Genomic DNA, 19,301 nt, shown 5'->3' on the forward strand with positions numbered 1-19,301 from the left:
GGTGGCAGGGACAGGCTGGGCCCAACCATCTCCAGACAGCAGATGCTGCTGTGGCCACCCACTGCGGCTGGGTCCTATCCCTCCCGCCTGGCTCCTTCTCCCATGTCTCAGCTGTGTCTCTCTCCAAGGCACCCATGAGAAGGAGCATGAGCCCATCTCCTCAGCATCTGACCTCGCTCTGTGTTGTGTGTGAATTTGTCCCTGTGTCTACTTCTCTGCCTTCCCCCCACCCCTGCCTGAAGGACTCTGGCTGTCTCTCCCTCAGCATCTTCATGCCTGGGGGTGGAGGCTGCATGTCCCTGGATGACGGGATGAGTGGCCAGGCCACCCCAGCCCCTACCTTTACTGTAGCAGCTCTTCCGCACAGCATCCAGGGGCTTTGCCGCCTTCCCTGACTCGCCCGGGCCCAGCTGGCCCTGCTCGGCAGGTGGGCAGCCTGGCTCGCAGACGGCGCGCACTTGCTCGGCCTTCAGGGCGATGGCCTGCTCCAGGAGGCCCAGGTTCCCACGGGTCATCATGTCATGCATCTCCGACTCGGCCGTGACCGTGGACTTCTGGGAGCGTGTGTCCTCGTCCCTGTCATCGTCTGAGCGGACCTCCACAATGACAGAGCATTCAGGCTTGGGACTGGGAGGCTCTGGGCACCGGAGCTCAGGGGCCTTCTGGGCAGAGGTGTGAGAGGCATCGTCTTCGAAGATGACATCAGGAGTTGCCCCCTCCTCCCCTTCCTCCTCCTCCTCCTCTTCATCCTCGTCCTCGTCCTCATCCTCCTCATCCTCATCCTCGTCCTCCTCCTCCTCCTCTTCTTCCTCCTCCTCCTCCTCATCCTCGTGACCCAGGATGCCTTTCTGCTTGTTGCACTCCTCCCTGACCACATCCTCCAGGGACTGGGGACACAGATCCTGGGAATGCTCGCTGGTGACTTCAACAACCTCCTCTGCGTCCTCTGGCTGGATGAAGAGGTCCTTCTCGCCCTCGTCGCTGGTGGCTCCCTCTGCAGCCTCCTCCTGAAGCAGGTGCACAGTAGAAGGGCCTGGCCTCGCCACTTGGTCTGAGTCCTCCCCCACTAGGGGCTCTTTGGCAATCTGGCCCAAGTCTAGGAGGGAAGTTGCGATGACCCCCTGGTAGCTGCCGTAGCTGCCCTTGGAGGAGCCAGCAGGGCTGCTGACAGGGTTGGATCCAAGACAGGACTTGATGGGGCTCCTTCCTGCACAAAACCAGAAATACCACAGGGGCTGGAGGAGAGAGCATGGGGAAGTCTGCAGGTCTCTGGTCCCCAGCATACCAGCCAGCCCTCCACCCTGCCCCACCACCCACCCTCAGTGCCACAGCCTGGGGGAAACATGAGACTTCAGAAGTGGAGATGTGGGGTGGTCGTTTCTGTCAGCCCCTCTGCCTGAATCCAGAGATCACGGTGGACTCATTTGAGGAGGAAGGTCATGAGCTGCTAATATATTTTTTAAGCTGGGAATTACTTTGATATTTTCTATTATTATTTTTCTCCCATCAGCTAAACCTGCATTTTATAGTTTTTATGGTCCATTTATGGAGCTTAAAGAGAAAATCAGATTTTTAAAAATTATTTCATGATTGGAAAACAGTAAATAAATTTATATTTTTAAAGGACCCACATTTAAATCTTTTAACCACAATCACTAAGCTGTAGTGGGTCTCACCATACACACGCCCTGTGGGACTGTCAGCAAGGACTCTCAGTCCAGCGCTCCCAGCATCGTAGGACCCAGCCCCACCATCCGCCCACCCCAGCGGGGGAGAGGCCAAGCAGCACCTGGCCCAGGGCAGATATCTGAAGTCCAAATGCCTTCCACATAAGAAAGCAGGCAAGTTAGTGTGTTTTCTACGTGGGATCCAGGACTAGCTTGATTCCAGGGGCTGCACACTCACTCCAGAGCCCCAGGAGGGAGATGGGTATGGGGATACTTCCTAGATTGGTTTCCAAAATAAAATAAAAATTCATTTTGGACCCTTCAAGGTCAGCTGACATCAGAAGCTTAGAGAGATGTTAACAGGGGGCTGGACCTCAGGCCTCAGTCCAACCCCTAGGACTCTGCAGATTTGCCAGAGCTCTTAGGGATACAGACTCCTCCTTCCAGGGCCCAGGGGCCACCTTCCCCCGCATTCACCACGGGCTGCATGCCCTGACACAGCCAGTCCTTGTGGGCCCCACAAGGAAGCTGGGCCCCTCTCTACTTTCCTCGTTCCCCTGCTGGCTTCCCTGGCTGCCCCCGTCTTCAGAGCCCCCCACACGGTGCTTGTTCACCTGATGTTCAACCTGAGGTGTGTCCTCAGTACCTGTCTGTGAGCAATCTGGGGCTAAGCAGACTCCTCACCCTGCCCCAGGCAGCTCTCCTGGAAGGCCGGGCAAGATGGGGTCTGTCTAAGACCCCAATGTACAGACACACAGAGACACAGTCCCATGTCATCTGTCTGTCTGCCTCCCTCCCATGTATGCAGACACACCTGCTGAAACACACACACCAGCCGTGTCTGTGTGTCTGTCCTGCCTCTCTCCTGCATACGCACAGACACATCACAGACCCCACAAACACCCTGAGCAGGCATCTCTCCCAGGAAGCCCAGCACATGTTGGGACAAGACATGCCTTGTTCTCAAGAAGGGCTTTCTGTCACTCAGAGTGAGCCCTCCCCTCTCACAGGCTGCTATTCTCCAAGGGCACACTAAGCGCCCTTTATTCAGGACAGAAAGAGCGACAAAGCACCTTCAGCTGGCTCAGGGCGATGAATCTCCTCCTGTCCTAACATCTCGGCCTCGGCCTCCTCCAGAGTTCCTTCTGATTCATCCGAAACAGAGGCGTCCTTCACCTCCACGTCCTCACTGCCGTCGCTGTCCACAGCATAGCCCTCGTCCAGGGCCAGCTTCAGGGGGTGCGACTTCCTCTTGGACGCCAGGTGCTGGGCCTCAGCTCCCTCCAGCTTCCTCTTCTTGGCCAGAGGGCAGCTCTGTAAGCTGGGAGAGAAGAGCGGGAAGAGGAGAGAGCAGGGCTGGGGGCCACGGGAGGACTCAGACGGTCCCAAGCCCCTCCCCAGGGCCCTCCCTCTACCCTCCGCAGCCGCTCTCAGCTAGAAGTCCAAAACTCTGATGTGTTTAAATTTTTACATTTAATGACATGCATCAAAAGTTCCTGATTGTGTCCTAAATTGCATTTCCTGCTTCTCTTGACCAATCAGAAGACCTAATGCCATGGGCCACGTCCTTCCTGCCTGCAGGGCCCGCTGGCCAGACTGCTCCTCCCTGACCCATCCCACCAAACCAGCCAGCACCCCACACTCACCTGTCTGACCTCACACACTCCCTCCTACCCTGGGCCCTCCCTTCTTCACCCCCAGAACCCCACACCCACTGTCTGACCCTGGCCCTGCAGTGGGGGCCCGCAAGGTCAGATTGACCACCCAGCAGCAACACATGCAGTCACCCTACTCAGGCCTGCTCTCAGGCATAGACTCATCCAGTCCTTGCAGCAGCACTGACAGGAAAACAAAGGCGCCAGGCCAGGTGGTCGCTGTCCCCCATGGCGTGCTCGAGTGGAAGGATGCTGCAGCTTAGAAGGGCTGGGGTCAGCCTGGCCTCAGGTTTTAATCCATTAAAGTGCCCAGAGCAGGGGAAGGGGCTCCTAACCTCCCTCCCAGGAACCTCTGCGAGAGCCAAGGGGCCTCACCTCCGATGCCTGGAGTACTTGCCGCGGACGTGTCCTGAGCCCGTGCATCCTGGGGTGGGGCAGCTGGGGAACAAGCAGGGGAGGTCACCTCAAGTGGCAGGGTCCGAAGCTCAGGCCCACCCCAGAACCTCATCCTGGGGAGAACATTGTCTCCAAACAGTTCACCTCAAAACGACTGCTTGCAGTCTGCTAAAAATTAATGAAATGACTCACCCCATCTAAATAAATGAATGGCCCATTCCAGTTTTATGAGTGTGTTAATTAAAGATCTGTGTGTATAAGAACAAGACTTCTAGTGCCAGCGTTCCCTGGACAGCTTCCCTTCCCTCTGCAGGTGCTCTGCCAGCTGCCACCAAGCTCAGGGACTTTCAACAAAGCCCTCTGAGGGGTCCCAGGACATAGCACCCTCTCTCTCTGCAGAGGGCTCACTGCCTGAGTCTGGCTCATGTCCAAAGTACACAAGCTGGACTTCTCTGTGGCCGTCATGGATATTTCAAAGACTGTGGCCATTGAGGGCAACACCCTTCACCCCGGCAAAGCAAACCGGCTACCAGGCAGGAAGGGCTCTGTGTGGCCCAAGCCACGGGCCCCACCTGAGGGTGAACACACGCAGAGGCAAGAACCCCACCCCAGGAGCTGCAGCCTGGTGAAGCCAGGAGGGCCGAGGAGATAAGAGCCGACCACCGGGCCTCAGTGGAGGCCTCTTGGGCTGTGCTGAGAAGGGCAGCTCCCACCTCAGGGCTGGCAAGTACAAGGGGATGGAGGAGAGAGCCCCAGGAGTCCCTCGCACTCAACTATCATCTGTCTCCCAACATAACCACACGAGTGAGTGGGGAGCTCTGACCAGGCTGCCCAATGCTGCAGCGGGGCTACAGTTCCATCAGGAGCCCTCAGGCAAGAGCACTGCAAAGGGCCTGTGTGCGGTATGAGGCCAGGGTCCACGCCACATCCCAGGCTCCTGCAGGCTGTCAACACATCCATGGATCAAGGCCTGCGAGGAGCTGCCATTGCCCTGCATAAATGCAGAACAGCGCGATGGAGAAAGCAGTCACCTGCAAGAGGTGGGACAGCCTGAGCTCCTTGAGGGAGGACAGAGACAGCCCTGGTCAATGTGGGAAGAACATGCTTTTAACAGGATTGAGCTCGCTCTTGCCTGGGATCAGGCTGCCCTAAAACACGAGCACATCTTTCCAGAGCCTGTAAAGGGAGGAAGGTATGGGCCATACCACTGACGCACTCCTGGGACCCAGGGAAAGGGGCACCACCCCCAAAGTCTGTCTAGACGCCTCTGACAGTTCTAGTTTGACTGACCACAGGCTCGACTGCAGACAGCTGTGGGCTCAACTGGTCGTGCTGGCCACTCTCACTGACCGTGTCAGGAAGAAACAGGCAGCTGCGGAGCCTGAGCCCTACCCTGACCCCACGCTCGACAGCAGCCGTGAGGGAGCAGGGGGCTCTGACGGGGAAGCTCTACAGCCCTCCCCGGCGGGGCCACCATGGCGACTGTTAGTGCTGATTTTCAATGTGTTAAGAAAGAAGAAAGAAAGAGGGAAGGAGGGAGGAGGGAAGACAGCCACATCCTGCCGCGGATTTCCTTTCCAGACAGTGGGGAGGTGCCACTGCACCCGGCCAGTCTGTTCGAAAATCCAGGCCCACACTTGCCTTCACTCTCTCAAGAACCAGCTTTGAAACTTTTCACAAAAGCTCCTTGTTGGGGATTCGAAGCTGAGATCCTAATTAGTCGATTAATCACTTAGTTAATCAGGCAATTAGGTGACAGCTGCTGTGGAGGCCTGTGGGGCTAGCCTTGCCCCCGACACGTCACCACTCCAAGCCACCCGTCCACCCCCAGTTCCCAAGAGTCCTTGTCCCCAACCAGGTGGGCCAGCACCTTCCAGCCGCAGCCTCAGAGAGTACAAGACAGGACTGTGAGCCCAAGTGCATGGAGCAGCAAGGCCACTTTGGGACAGGAAGCTAGACAGCCATTAGACTCCTGCTCCCTACCCAGCATCCAAGGGAGCCTTCAGAGGCTGTAGCACCAGCAGACGTCAGCCTTGAGCCTCGCAGGTCAAACAGATTCACCTACGAGCACACCACTGTGGGAGGAGAGGCAGACCTGAATCAACGCCTCACCCTGCCACTCAACAGCAAGACCTCTGGGCTGCCCAGGCTCAGCTCCTACACCTGTCCAGGGCTGGTGTCGGAGATGCTGGGAAGCAAAGCGGGTGCAGCTTGGTGGAGGACGTGGCACACGGACTCCGCAGCAGGTGTCCTGCAAGTGGCTCTGAAGGATTCAAACATGAACAGCAGGTGTCCAGGAAGCTGAGGTCGGAGAGGAGTCGGATCCCAGGCTTGGAGCCCCGTGCATCAGCCACCACCCTTCCAAGGGACGACTTCCCTCCCACCCCGGGGCAGGTAGAAGACCCTCCACTCCCACCTGTCCTCTGAGCAGGAGATGGCCTGTGGCTCAAGGACCCCAGGAGAGGAGGGGTAAGCAGCAAGCAGTTGGGACACAGGTGTGGTCTCCCTCTGAGCTTGGCGAGGCCTGAGGAGCCCAGCAGCTCTGCCTTGAAAACGCCGGCCCTAACCCTACGTGTCTAGCCGTCACTCTGAGGGCTGTGTGATCAGATGGACCCAGACTAAGATGCAAGTCCATGTGCCTGTCAGTACTTCCACTGTGTGAAGGGAGAACCATCGCGTCTGTTTCTTCTCTCCGGCAGAGGAAACTCCAAGTGGGCTCTGGAGGTCGGAGAAGGCTCAGGGTCTGCTCTCTCCAGGCTGACGCTTTCCTCAGCTCACCTTGTAAACAACCACCCTGCTGCCACCCAGAGCACAAGTGTCTTCCTGGGAGCTCTGCTTGAGTGGGTAGAGGACAAGCTGGGGAGGGGGCACCACGAGCCATGGAATTGAGTCAGCAGAGCGCAAGTCCCTTGTCCATGGAGAAAGTCCTGCACACAGGGCTTCACCACAAGTGGTTCTGTGCATGTGAGTTCACCTGGCTTCATGATTTGCACACAGACCAGCACAGTTTGTTTCCTGTAGGTCCCACTCCCTGTTCTGGCATCCACAGTGTGAACCCTGCTGGGACAGAGCCCATGGAATCCTGAGGAACAGGCCTTTGGTGGGGGAAAACCACAGCTGCCACTTCCTGAGATGTAAACAATCCCACATGGCTGAGGCAGGAGCTCCCCGAGCACAGGGCGGGTCACATCCCACAGGTGGCTTGTGACCACAGGGTTCTGCACATAGACTGCCTCCCATGCAGGACGTGCCGATTTCCTGGCAGTCTTTGTTCTGTTCTACTCCAAGCATCATCATTCAAACATGAAGAATTGCTGGCAAAGGTGCTGCCAGAACACGAGACATCAGTGCGTTCACCCCTAGTTTCTCCATAGAGAAGTTTAGGGGCCTCACTATGACCAAGCAAATAGGTCGAGACTATGAGATCAATGGAGGTGGTGAAATCCAGGTGCTCACGTCACCCCTCACTCACACCCCAGGTCTTCTCTCAGAATGTTTCAAAACAAACCTGTTTTGAGGGTCACTTTTCCTTCTGCCATTCCAGAATTACAAGAGAACACCCAGGCTTTTGGGTTCACCTTTCCAACTTGCCCCATAACTTCATCTGTTGTCGCCAAAACCCAGGTTTCCTGCCCCCCGTGCCCCCCACTGCTCCCTCACCCGAATTCTCCACGGGCCCCTCCTCCTGGAAGACGGCTCTCCGCTCTTTCCTCTGGGCCCCTCTGAGCATCGTGGGCTGTCGTGACCACTGCTCCTTCCAAGGTTCAGCTCATCAAACAGAGTCTCCCCTCCAGGGAGCCAGCCCCTGTGCCTTGGGGGAAAGCCTGTCGTGGAGCACCCTCGCCCCCACCCTGTGACCCAGGGGTAGGCTCCAAGCGGTTGAACATCAGAGTCAGCCCCTCCCCCTTGCATGAATGTTACCCCAAGCCTTGGCCTCCCCACTTCACAGATGGGATAATAACAGCACCAGGCAATGCTTCCACGGGAAGCCCTGAGGTTGAGACTGTAATGTGGGGCCATCGCAGAGCCCGGGGCTTGGAGCACCCTGGCTCCCTCCCACACCCCTCCCATCTCCAAGTGACAGCTGCAAGTGCTGGAGGGACACTAGCTTCCTGTTCCACCTCTGCACAAGGTTTACGGGATGAACTTTGGGGTCCTCTCCTTTTCCTGATTGGCAGAAAGCCATCCACTCCACAGCTGTGTGGTGAAGAATAAGACAATCCCTGCCCCGGATTTGTTCACAGTTTAGTGAGAATCTTATCCCCAGAAAGTACAAGGAACAGTCACAGTTCTTGCGGGTGGCTGTGTTCAGCCCCTGCCAGATGATCAACATTTCAGTCCATGGAAGACTTGGGATGTGGAAAACCCTATTCTCTCATCTCTGGCCAAACTGGGCCTCCAACCTTCTGACACAAAGGCATTTGTGAGATTCCACCTTGTTGCTGGTTTGGGAGACCATGGTGACAGTCCAGGTCCTATGGTGACTAGGTGTGAGCATATCTGTGTCCTGCCATGAGGCTGAGACACCTGGTGCTGGGGCCAGGACAGAGCTGGGAAAGGGCAGGCAAGTGGAAAGGTGGCCTCTGGGGAGGGCAAGGGCTCATCAGTGGGCGTGGCCAGTCCAAGAGCCCCCTGTTTGGGACACTTGGGATGTCTCTAGGGTCACAGGCATATGGTAATGCCAGTGCTTTCAGGAAGACTTCCTTACCTGAGGTCTGCGCCTGTGGTCTCTGGAGGTCCTGGGTGAGAGAAAGAAACAGGAAACATGGGAGCTGGAATGTAAGCGGCACGTTGCCCCAACAGTGTGAATGGAGAAAGCAGCCGAGAGGCCTGCCGAGGACTAGTGGAGCAGCCCTCATGAGAGCTGAGCTGATTCCCGGGCCCCCACCCTTTCCTGACCTCGTGGAAGGTCCTCCAGTCAGGCACCCTCTCCACACCCTCCCCTGGGGAGCCTGGCAGTTTTGCAGGGCAGGGGTGGATGCTCCACCTGAGACAGTCTCTCTTGGCCCTCAGGGCTGGGGACGGTCTCCCTTTCTCTAACTGCGGATAGTAGTCTGCTTTTGGAAGGAACCATGACCCACCAGAACAAGCTGTACAGAGAACAGGATGGATGGACAGAGTGGCTGGTCCCTCAGGATGGGGCCCGAAGGGGGCAGGCACACCCGGCACACTCAGAGCTCCAGATCACTCTGTGGAGCACGACAGGAAGCCCCAGGTGCCAGGGAGCAGGACCTCGGCCCCTCACCTTCCCACCCCTCTGCCAGCCCAACCCAACAACTTAAGTCCCTGTGGCACCAACACTGGTCTCCTGGGAGGGGAGGAGCTGAAGATGGAAGCTCTGCCCCCACCCAGTGGGGCTGTGACCCTCTCCACATCTCTGGCACGGGCAGGTTTGTCTGAGCCAAAGGCCCTCAGGTGCCCAGCGTAGAGAGAGGCATCCCTGGACCCTGTGCATTTGATGTGGGGGCTTGTTCTGAGAAAAACTGTGGGGGAATGAGGACCTGGGCTCGGCCATCCTGTGGGAGGGGACAGCACCACCCACCTCGGAGGGCTTTGGACCGTGTGCGAGCTCGCTTGTCGTCATTTTCTAAGCTCATCTGCAAACAGAAAACAACGATGACATTAATGAGAAAACCCAGCAGCACCTCCTGAGTGCAAAACCAGAGGGTCACCTGGCCATGCTCTGATTCACGCTTCAACAGTGAAGATGAATTTGTGACCCAGAATGACAGACAGGGTGGGCTCACAGGATGGGAGAGGCCGGGGGTGGGGGTACTGCTAGGCAGCGACTACCAGACTCAGAGGGGTCCCATCTGCGTCTCCCACCCCTTGGCAAGGGGCCCTCCCGCTGCCCCAGTTCTGCACCCACCAACAAAAGCTGAAGCATGGGTCCTGCTCTGCTGGATCCTCACGAATGCTGGTGTTTCATAACACGAGGGTCTCCTGGCCTAGCGGGGAATGACACCTACTGCCCACCTGGCCAGGGAGGTGCTGAGGCACCAGGGCGGTTGTCACTGGTGGAGCTTTTGACCCCAACCTGCCTCCAGAGCCTGGCTTCCCACTCAGCAGAAGGTGCTGATGCCGCTAACACACTAGGGTCATGCTTAGAAACAAGCATTCTGAAGCAGCTCCAACCCACATGTCCTCTGGCCTTGAAGGCCTGGCTGCCTTACCTGAACCTTCAGTGTCCCACCCACCTAAATATAACCCCTGCACCTGACCAGCCTCCGCGGGGATGCTGCCCACAACATTGTCCTGCAAGGGGGTTAATGTCCTGGGAGCCTCCAAGAGGGCAACAGTCACAGAAGGAACATGCCTAGGGATGAGGGTCACAGACAGAATTCTCATCCTGTGTCCCCCATGACAAATCTGAGCAGGCAGGTAAAACCCCAACGCATTCCATGATGTGCCAAACAATTCTCTCCCAAGGAGTGAGACCAGGCGGGGCAGGGCATGAGGAGAGCGGCCAGGGCTTTGCCACCTGTCCCAGGCCAGACGCCAGGGCAGCCAGGGCTCCACGTGAGAGGTTGTCAAGGGAAAGCGGGAGAGTCAGGAAGACGTAGCAGAAGGGAGGAGGAGCAGGCTCAGAAGCTGCTCTTAAATGGGGCTTTAGGCTCTAAAACCCAGCAAGAGGCAAATGCCTACGGTACCACCTGGGAAGAAAGTAAAAGGAATTCCCCCAATTAGTAAAAAGAAACTTGCAAAGTGGACCTCCCCCATGCGGCAGCTCTAACACACAATGATTTATGTGATTTGTTAAGGAAGAAAAATCAAAACCTGTGTATAAAAGGAATTCCCCCAATTAGTAAAAAGAAACTTGCAAAGTGGACCTCCCCCATGTGGCAGCTCTAACACACAATGATTTATGTGATTTGTTAAGGAAGAAAAATCAAAACCTGTGTAATTTATGAAACCCGCCAACTCAGGGCTATGGAGTGCAGTGCATGAGACGTGGGTCTATTACAGCTTTCCAGAAGAACAGAAGACAATTACTGCAGTTTCTGTTTTTAAGGCGGAGGTTCCCCATGGACCAATGGCTCACATTTAAAGTGACGAGAGGAGCAGGTGTCAAAGGGACTTCATTACATTTATGAGCCTTCAGATGCAGCCTGCACGCGGAGTGCAGTGCATGAGACGTGGGTCTATTACAGCTTTCCAGAAGAACAGAAGACAATTACTGCAGTTTCTGTTTTTAAGGTGGAGGTTCCCCATGGACCAATGGCTCACATTTAAAGTGATGAGAGGAGCAGGTGTCAAAGGGACTTCATTACATTTATGAGCCTTCAGATGCAGCCTGCACGGAGCCCTGCATGGTGGCTTCCGATGTGGCCGCACAATGGAGCTGATGCATCTGATTGCCAGCGTCTGCATTCAGCTGAAACGCAATCTACAGCTTTTTTTTCCTTTGCTTTTCTTTTTTTTTTTTTTGTCAGTTTTCCCAAGGAAATTGGCACGCATTCTGCTAGGTTAAAGCGTGCCTTGGCAATTTGGATTTCCTGCAGATAAATTATTCAAAGAGCAGAGAATAGAGAGGGTTGCAGGGCTGTGTAATGGGCGCTGCTTGCAAACTGTGAGCTCCCATTGATGGAGCCAACAGCTGTGGCATTCACTCTGCTGAGCACCTTTCCATTTGCAATTTATCTGCATCAAATGGTCAATAAGTGAGAAGTTCTCTTCAGTGCATGTAGCTTTGATTTTAAAAGGGAAAAAACTGAACTACGGGAGGAAAAACCAGGCTCTTTAATATGAGAGAATGAGTCTGTAAGAGCTGCGTGAGCTGGGATACCAACACCGAGACAGGGAAAACATTGACTTCTGAGTAGTTTGAAACCAGCAGCGGCTGCCGCAGGAGCCTCTGGGCAAAGCCGTGATAAAACCCACTCCACGAAGGAAACAATTCATACCGTTTTCCTTTTCAGAAAGAACTCAAAGCACTTTGGAAGCAGGTTCTCTGCTGCCTTCATACCCCCACATGGCAGACAGAGAGCTGGTGTCCAGGGCAGCCCTGAGCCCAGCACCACCCAGGCCCACCCACCAGCCTCCTGCCCGCTTCTGCCCTAAAGGGCAGTTCATTAATGCAAAGACCATGAGGCACTTCTCAATTTCTCACTGATTTATTTTTTTAAAACCTTTACTTGTTCCAAGCATAAACCAACCAGGTCAACTCAGTGACTCTTGCCTTGAGGGGGAAGAGGCCCCTTTGCCAGACAGGCCTACCTCACGCCTCCCTCACTGAGAGGCCAGAGATCTCTCTTGAGAGCAGCATCTGCTCTGTTTCTCTAACGCCAACTTCATTCTGCAACCAGGAGCATGTCTTACAGCTCTAATTAATATTTCAATAGTTGTGCTGACAATAGGAGAACCATGGGAGGAGAATAATTTACAAATGCAAACATGCCCTGTTTTGCCACACCCACTAGCCAGAGAGCTGTCTCCTCATCCTTCTTGTCTGACTTGCTGTCTCAGTACCACAGGACAGTAGCCTCACTCAAGAGTGTTTTTGCTTTGCTCTGCTTTGTATTTTGTTTTAGTAGAGTCAAGATTAATCATGTAAGCTCTGTTTAAACATACACAGTTCTCACAATGACGTGCCACAAAGACCAGCCCCTTTTCCAGGCCCATCTGCATAGCACCCTTGCCAAATCTGAGTTCCCTGAGTGGGACGTTTACAAACACAGGGACCAAAAGAGGAAGTGCAGTTAGCAGCCTCAAAACGTGCAGATTCCCCTGGACCCTCAGGCTGCAGCTGTGAGAGATATATTCAGAATCCAGAAATACAGCCAGTAACAAACCACCCCTGTCTAGTCTTTAAGGGGAAATAGTGGACTCTGCTTCCAAAACTATCAGGGTCAGAGGCTTTCCATAAGGCCCAACAGGCTTTGTGCCAACATTTACTTTTACCCTCAGAGGCCATGGCTGCCACTGTCCCGCCATTGCAGCCAGCCAAAGCTCAGGGACATCCATAGTGGCCCTGGAGGGTGCCCCTTCCCCTTTCTCTTTTCTGCTCTCTCACCCGCTCTCTCTCTGTCCCTCTCTGTCTCTGTGTCTCTCTGTCTCTTGCTCTTCTTTCCTGTTTCTTCCCAGGGCCTTCAGAGCTGAAGAGCTTCCCCCTACACCCACGTCCCTGCCCTTCACCAATAGCCAAGGGCTGGTCAAAGGACAGAATCCATGCTGAAGCCTGGCCCCAGCAGGGGGTGTCCTGGGTGTCACCAGCCATGGCACCCCTGAGGTTTGCACATCACACCAGAGAGTAGAGGGTGGTGCTCAGGGAGAGCTCAAGGGAGAGGTGCTGCTGAGGCTTGAGAGCCCAGGTGGGGGTGGGGAGCATGAGTGGATCAGTTAGGACCCAGCGCCATTTAGGGGTGGGAGCCAGAGCACCCCTCTCTCACTCTCCACCCTGCACCCACTCATGGTGGTTATCTCCTCTTCAGAAAGCTGCTCAGCACCCAGCATTCAAGGATGAGCAGACAGAGAGCTGAATGAGCAAATAAATAAATGGGGACAGTCAGAAACATCTCTGAAATTCTGGTGCCAGAACAGGTGGAGAGGAACAGTGTGGGGGGCTCAGCAGAGGCCAATGTGTGTGAACCTAGAGCTAGGGGTCTCAGGGCCTCCTGATGCCCTGGGGTTGCTCACCCAGCCTTGGGCCAGAGGCAGAGACATATAGAGTTTCATTTTATTTAAAACATATTCCAACAGGGAAATTAGAATGGACTTAGGACATTTTAAATTCATGAGATCACCTGGCCCCAGCACAACACTTCTTCTCCCAGAGACTTGCACAAGGAAGGGCACCTGCTGGCTCCTGGGGACCACAGACAGCCCCTGCCCAGAAGGAAGGGGCCGAGGAAGATGTGGAATGAGGAGGTGTCAGGGAACTAGCCGTCCGCCCACCCCACTTGGCTCCAACAAGCCTCACTGCCCTCAGCACCATTAGCACCACATTCAGGCTCCCTTTTCTCCATGGGAGACGAGGGCGGAAGGAAAGAGTGACGGCTTATTTTCCTCTCTCCACTGTCCTGTCTCTGCTGTGCAGCTGTTATAGCAGGAGGTGTTGACATAGATCCATGCTTGCACCACCAGGGACTGAAGAGCAGCATTCAGGGACCCCCTTGCTCCCCTCTGCAAGCATTCCAGTGAGGCCACGTGCTCCCTGCCTGCACCAGCCATCTCAGCCCACAGCAGGCACAGAAGGTCTGCACCTCAGAAGCCCCAGCACTGGCCTGCTGTCTGCTCTCTGGATCTCTGAGGCTGAACCACATGGCCATGCCCTGCTCCCTCTGGCAGCCATCACAGCACTCCCTGGTTCTTTGCAGTGACAGTTCTGTCCCCCTCTTTGGGGACGTCCTGCTGTGTGTCTGAAATTCTCCTGACATTTCACCCATTGTGCAACCCACTCACAGCTGAATAGACCAGCCCCCCTCCTTGGAGTATAGAAAGGATACCCCCATGGGGCATTATTTAGCACATGTCTTAGGAGGGGATCTCCTGACAGCTCCGAGCATGGGATCCTGCCTCACTCCAACCCTAAAATTAAAAATTATAGCTGCATAATGGACACCCTGAAGAAGCAGCCATATCTGCATCCATCTGTTAAAAACTCCAGCATAAATGGAATTTCTAACCAATCAGGGTAGAATGCAGAACCATCAAGTGAGGCCAGAAAGCCCATACCCAGGCACTCCTCTCCCTTGCAGGAGCCTGTACCCATCATCCAGTCAGACCCCACCCCCCCATGACAGGAGGAAGGGCTAGCCAAATGCCCATGCATTCAACCTTCTCCTCAATTCCATAACTCTACATTCATCCACTGAATATTAAGCAATTTGATGGCCAAATGTTTCCTTCTTCAAGGTTAGGAAGGGGCTCAGGAGCTGCCATCAATGCCTGCACCTCCCCTAAGACATCGCCTGATTTCTGACAGCCCTTCCCAACGGCCCTGCGCTGTCCACACGCCTGGTGCTGAACGCAGAGACACAGGACACCTTGGCTCGTGGCCTCCCTCACCCACCTCCTGCCCTAGGCAGTCCCTAAAGGGCTGATTCTGGCGCTGCCATTGCTGTGTGACACTCTCACTGTGGCCGCCACTCGCCCCCGGACTGCAGCCCTCTCTGCCTCGTGGTCAGAAGGTACCACCTGTGCCAGCCCCACAGGCCTGGGCAGTCGACCCTCCACACCCTCCCTCCTTCTCTGGCCCACTCTTCACCTTAGCCTCTCTACTCAGCCTCTAACTGAGGCCCTAAATGCCCCACATAGAAGAAAATGACTCTCCAGTGGGGCATTTACAAAGCAGCGGGTGCCGCCAGGAGGACCCCTGCGTGGGCCCCCAGTCCTGTTCACAGCAGTTGCATCTTGAATGGCCACCCTTGGAGCTTGTCATGCTGGGCCCTAGGGAGACTGAAGTTCTCCTGTCCAGCTCTGACACGGCAACAGACAACCACAGGAAACACTCCACCCAGAGCCACTGGCCTCAAGTAAGTGACTTTCGTGGTCACACGGTCTCTGAGCAGTGCTGCTCAGTGTGAATCCTCAGGGCCAGGGTGGGGTGTGGGGAGTGAGGCCAAAAACTCAGTGAAAAACAATATTTTAATGCAATGCTTTGAAACATCAACATTAATGGAAAAATCTGTGATTATGAAATACCGATGTTTTATGTAAAGACAGGGCCAGCATTGTTGGCTCTTCTTGTGCTGCAGGCTCCAGCATGACTGGCAGAGCACTGACAACCCGACGGGAGCCAGAGTACTTAACAGGGGAGGCGCTTAACATGGTCACTATGGGGCCGGCCCCATGGCTCACTCGGGAGGGTGAGGAGCTGGTAGCGCCGAGGCCACGGGTTCAGATCCTATATAGGGATGGCCGGTGCACTCACTGGCTGAGCGTGGTGTGGACAACACCGTGCTGAGGGTTACGACCCCCTTACCGGTCAGAAAAAAATAAAAACATGGTCACTATGACAGACTCATGAGAATGTACATCCTTATCACCAGATCCAAAAGAAAAATGTTGGGTTTTGAGAGTAAAATACAAGCCAACTCAAATGAAGTTCCCACGTCTAATTCCATAGGTTCCCCATCCACACCCTGGGCATCACCCCTTAGTGGCCATGCCCTGGGTCACAGCTGGATCCTTGGCAGAGAACATCTACATGTCAAGAAATGAGAGATCAGAGTCTGATGTTGACAGCCTCACTTCCAGCTCTGAGGGTCACCTGACCCCAGGGACCTGTTCTACCAGAGCATGTCAGAGGGAAGTTCTAGGAGCAGGGGTCAGTGGATGGCAGTGGCTGTAGCACATGTGATATTCCAGGGCTGGGAGAGTCCCCAGGGAGGCGGGAGCCTGAGTTGCCTCCATCGTGAACTCTGGGCAGACGCAAGAAGTGCGCAAACCACCCGCTTCTACACAGGAAAATGGAAATGAAGCAGACCAGCCGACCTCGTGACTCTCGCCAGCAAAGCCTGCTGTCAGACCCTGAAGGCATTCTCAGCCGCCCAGGCAGAAGCAGGGTGAACAGAGACCAGGCCACTGAGGCACATTGTGGACCCTAGATGTGGCCGTCCAGCAAGCAGGAAAGTGAGACTCGGCTGTCGCATTCTAGACTCACCCTATTCAAAGTCAGTTTTCTTCCTTTAATCTTAAAGGGACTAGATCATCAATGGTCCTAGTCCCCATGTACCCTTCGCCTAATCTGGACTCTGATGAGGGTCAGGCCAACAATCACCTCTGTGCTCTGTGCATGGATCCCAGAGGGGCTTTGCACAGGCAGCCATGGGTGGGCCCAGGACGGGCTGCCCTCTGAGTGCCTCACCTTGCTGTGCCTGCCCGGGAGGTGTCTTGAGGTCCTGCCACTGCTGGCCTTGTCTCCGTGTGTCCACCTCTGGTTCAGCAGCTCACCCCGGAACTCATTTTCTGAGGGTTTGAAAAGATACAGGGTCAGAAAAAAAAAGCCTGATGAGCGCCAGCCACGCTGGCTGCAGGGAGAAGGTGGCAAACTTGGGCCCTTTCTTTTCACAGAATTTGTACAATCCCTCTTTTCTGGAATCCACCAGAAACATGGACAGGTCATGTCCTTCTCTGATTTGGGAGCCTTCTCCAAGCTCCCAGCACCTGAACCCTCCGCCGTCCCACTCAGCTCTGGCTGCTGCTTCACGGGAAAGGCCCAGGGGGCGTGGATTTCCACTGACAGGGCCATTCCAACAAGGGCACTGCGGCGAGTCAGGTGGGACACACCTTGAGAAAACTTGGCATTTAAACTCTCCGACTTTGAAAACGAGCTGATTAATGAGTAATAATTCATATTACTACTAGGCCCTTCATTGCCCCAAAAGAACGTGCAGCACAGATACACCTACGAAAAGAAAAAAAATGCTTTGCACAGCTCCTCTGAAGCGACTGATTTAGGAAAGTGAGGTCTGCCCAGGGGCCTCCAGTCGGCTTTGTCAACACGCTGTTCCCCGGCAGGAGCCCTGTCCCCACCTCTTCGCATCTTGCTTCTGCCTTCCCCAGGGCAATGCCTCCAGTATCTCACTGCTCTCACCAGCTCCCCCGTCTGAGAGAGGCTGAGTCCATCAGCTGGACGTGACACAGAAACACATTGTGTACCTGTCCCTGCACGTCACTCCCCGTCTCCATGACAACCTGCTTTGCACAACTGTGTTTCAAAGGAAGGTCATTAAGTGACCAGCAATACAATGAGGTGAATATCCCTCCTGCTCTTGCTTCTCCTTGGAAGTGGGTTTAGATTCTGCCGAGGCAGGCCAGGCATGCTGCCGTCACAGCCACCATCTTCCTCCCCCCACTTTTCTCTAGAATTCCACCACTCCTGGCCCCAGGCAGCCCAGTGGCTCAGACACGGCATCCTCTTGTAATCTGGAAATGCCTCCAGTCTATTAAAAGGCCTCCAATTAACTTCCGGAGCATAAACACAGAGGAACACAGATCTGGTTGTCAAGGAGATGGCATAATGCAAGGTCTTCAAAGAAATGGCTAAAACCACAAGGATTTGGCACCTACTGTGTGCACCTACTCTGTGCCTGCCCTCATTGAGCCATGAGTCAACCACAGGTGATTGTCATGAGGATGGTTTCAACCTCATGTTCCAGCACCTCGACTAGCGAGGAGTGGGCTATGAGACTAGGACCCCTGGCTCCCCGTCTATAAATCGGGGATAGGTCATCATCACGGAGCTGGTGTGAGGTGCCTCTAAGTAGGGCCAAGCCTGCCCACCAGGTAACAAACTCTCAGACCTGTGACAGGAATGTGGGGATGGCATCTAGGAGACCCCAGGGCACTGAATGCACAAGGCAGATGCAGCCAACAGCATGAGGGGCTTAAGGACAGGAGGACCCGGCACTGGAGAGGAGGGGCCTGGCAGCCTCACCCCACTGGGACGGAAGAAGAAAAACATGTGGGAAGACTCAGGATGTGAACCATCAAGAATCACGTGCCCCAGACTCTGAGGATGGGGTATGGGGCCTCCCTGCAGTGTGTCTCCTCCATGGTGACAATGGAAGCTCACTTTCCAAGCATCTGTCCCCAGGAGAGAAAACACTGCAGAAACCTGCACACTGGGCTGAATTGCAAGGCTCACCTGGAATTTCTTGTTATGGTGGCATACATAAATACACGATGTAACTGGGGCATGTCTTGCTGACAGCCGGAGGATGAGTAGGTCAGGACTGTTCCTGCCCCCTCAGCTCCAGCAGGGTGCTCCAGAGCAGCTGCCTCCTCCTGGGAGAGCGATAGCCCTGAGTTCTGCTTCTCAGAGATGGGCAGAAGTGAACTGTGAAAGCCACTGCAAAGGGACCTCCTACTTTCTGCTTGATGTGAGATAACCAGATCACTGGTGCTTCCCACCCTCACCCACCCCTGGGGTCTGGACATAAAGCCCTATGGAATTTCTATCACCTGCAACCCTCATGCTCCTGTCCTAGGTCAGGCAAAGCTCTAGGACCCTAGGATCATCTGCTCCTCCGAAGAGCTGCTCCTGCCTCCCTGTGGCAGCCAAGCCACTGAGTATCTCTGGGCAAGGGAGCAGAAGGGCACCTGGTGGGATCCTGTGCACCACAGCCCTGGGTGTGGAGCAGGCAATTATCAAAGCGCATACCCCCATCTCAGAGCCTCATTCACGGAGGACCCAGCTCCACCACGACATGATTCTGCCTCCTTTCCCTACCAGAAGCCCGGTGAGGTGTATCAGTTCCTCTCCTTTGGCCCTCTTGGTCCCCACTAGTACCTGTGTGTGGCCAGGCCCTGCAATGGACTCAGCAGGCTGCACCCCAGACAACACCCTCCTGTCTGGACGCATTGCCCATCAGCATCCCGGGGAGCACACTAAGCCTCCCTGCACCAGAAAACACTGCATAGAAATGCGGGCGTTCTTTTGCGACACCCCTTGCAGAAGAGCTGCTCGTGGATGTCCAGTGGTGTGGCCAAAGGGCACAGAGCAGTGCCATCAACCCAGACCTGGCCACAAGTCACTGCCCTCTCTGAGACTTAACCTGTCTGCCACAAAGCAGGGGAAAGAGCCCACATGGTGAGGTGAGAGGACGTGGCTGCAGTTGTCACTGTCACTGCTTTTCTT

At 55.0% G+C, this 19,301-nt stretch overlaps 1 protein-coding gene across 2 annotated transcripts in view; it reads right to left on the reverse strand.

The window, feature by feature from the left end:
* The window catches only part of MYT1 (myelin transcription factor 1), a 70,896-nt gene that overhangs the window by 31,477 nt on the left and 20,118 nt on the right, over positions 1-19,301 (reverse strand). For both annotated transcript variants that reach the window (XM_008588057.1, XM_008588055.1), the window contains exons 2-7: positions 16,527-16,627; positions 9,261-9,315; positions 8,427-8,457; positions 3,698-3,760; positions 2,741-2,988; positions 341-1,207 (exon numbers count right to left, since the gene is read on the reverse strand). In XM_008588057.1, coding sequence (XP_008586279.1) covers positions 341-1,207; positions 2,741-2,988; positions 3,698-3,760; positions 8,427-8,457; positions 9,261-9,315 — 1,264 coding nt within the window. In that variant the 5' untranslated portion in view covers positions 16,527-16,627. The remainder of the gene's footprint in view (positions 1-340; positions 1,208-2,740; positions 2,989-3,697; positions 3,761-8,426; positions 8,458-9,260; positions 9,316-16,526; positions 16,628-19,301) is intronic.

The sequence above is a fragment of the Galeopterus variegatus genome, unplaced genomic scaffold (assembly GCF_000696425.1).
Source record: "Galeopterus variegatus unplaced genomic scaffold, G_variegatus-3.0.2 Scaffold4651, whole genome shotgun sequence".
NCBI lineage: Eukaryota > Metazoa > Chordata > Mammalia > Dermoptera > Cynocephalidae > Galeopterus > Galeopterus variegatus.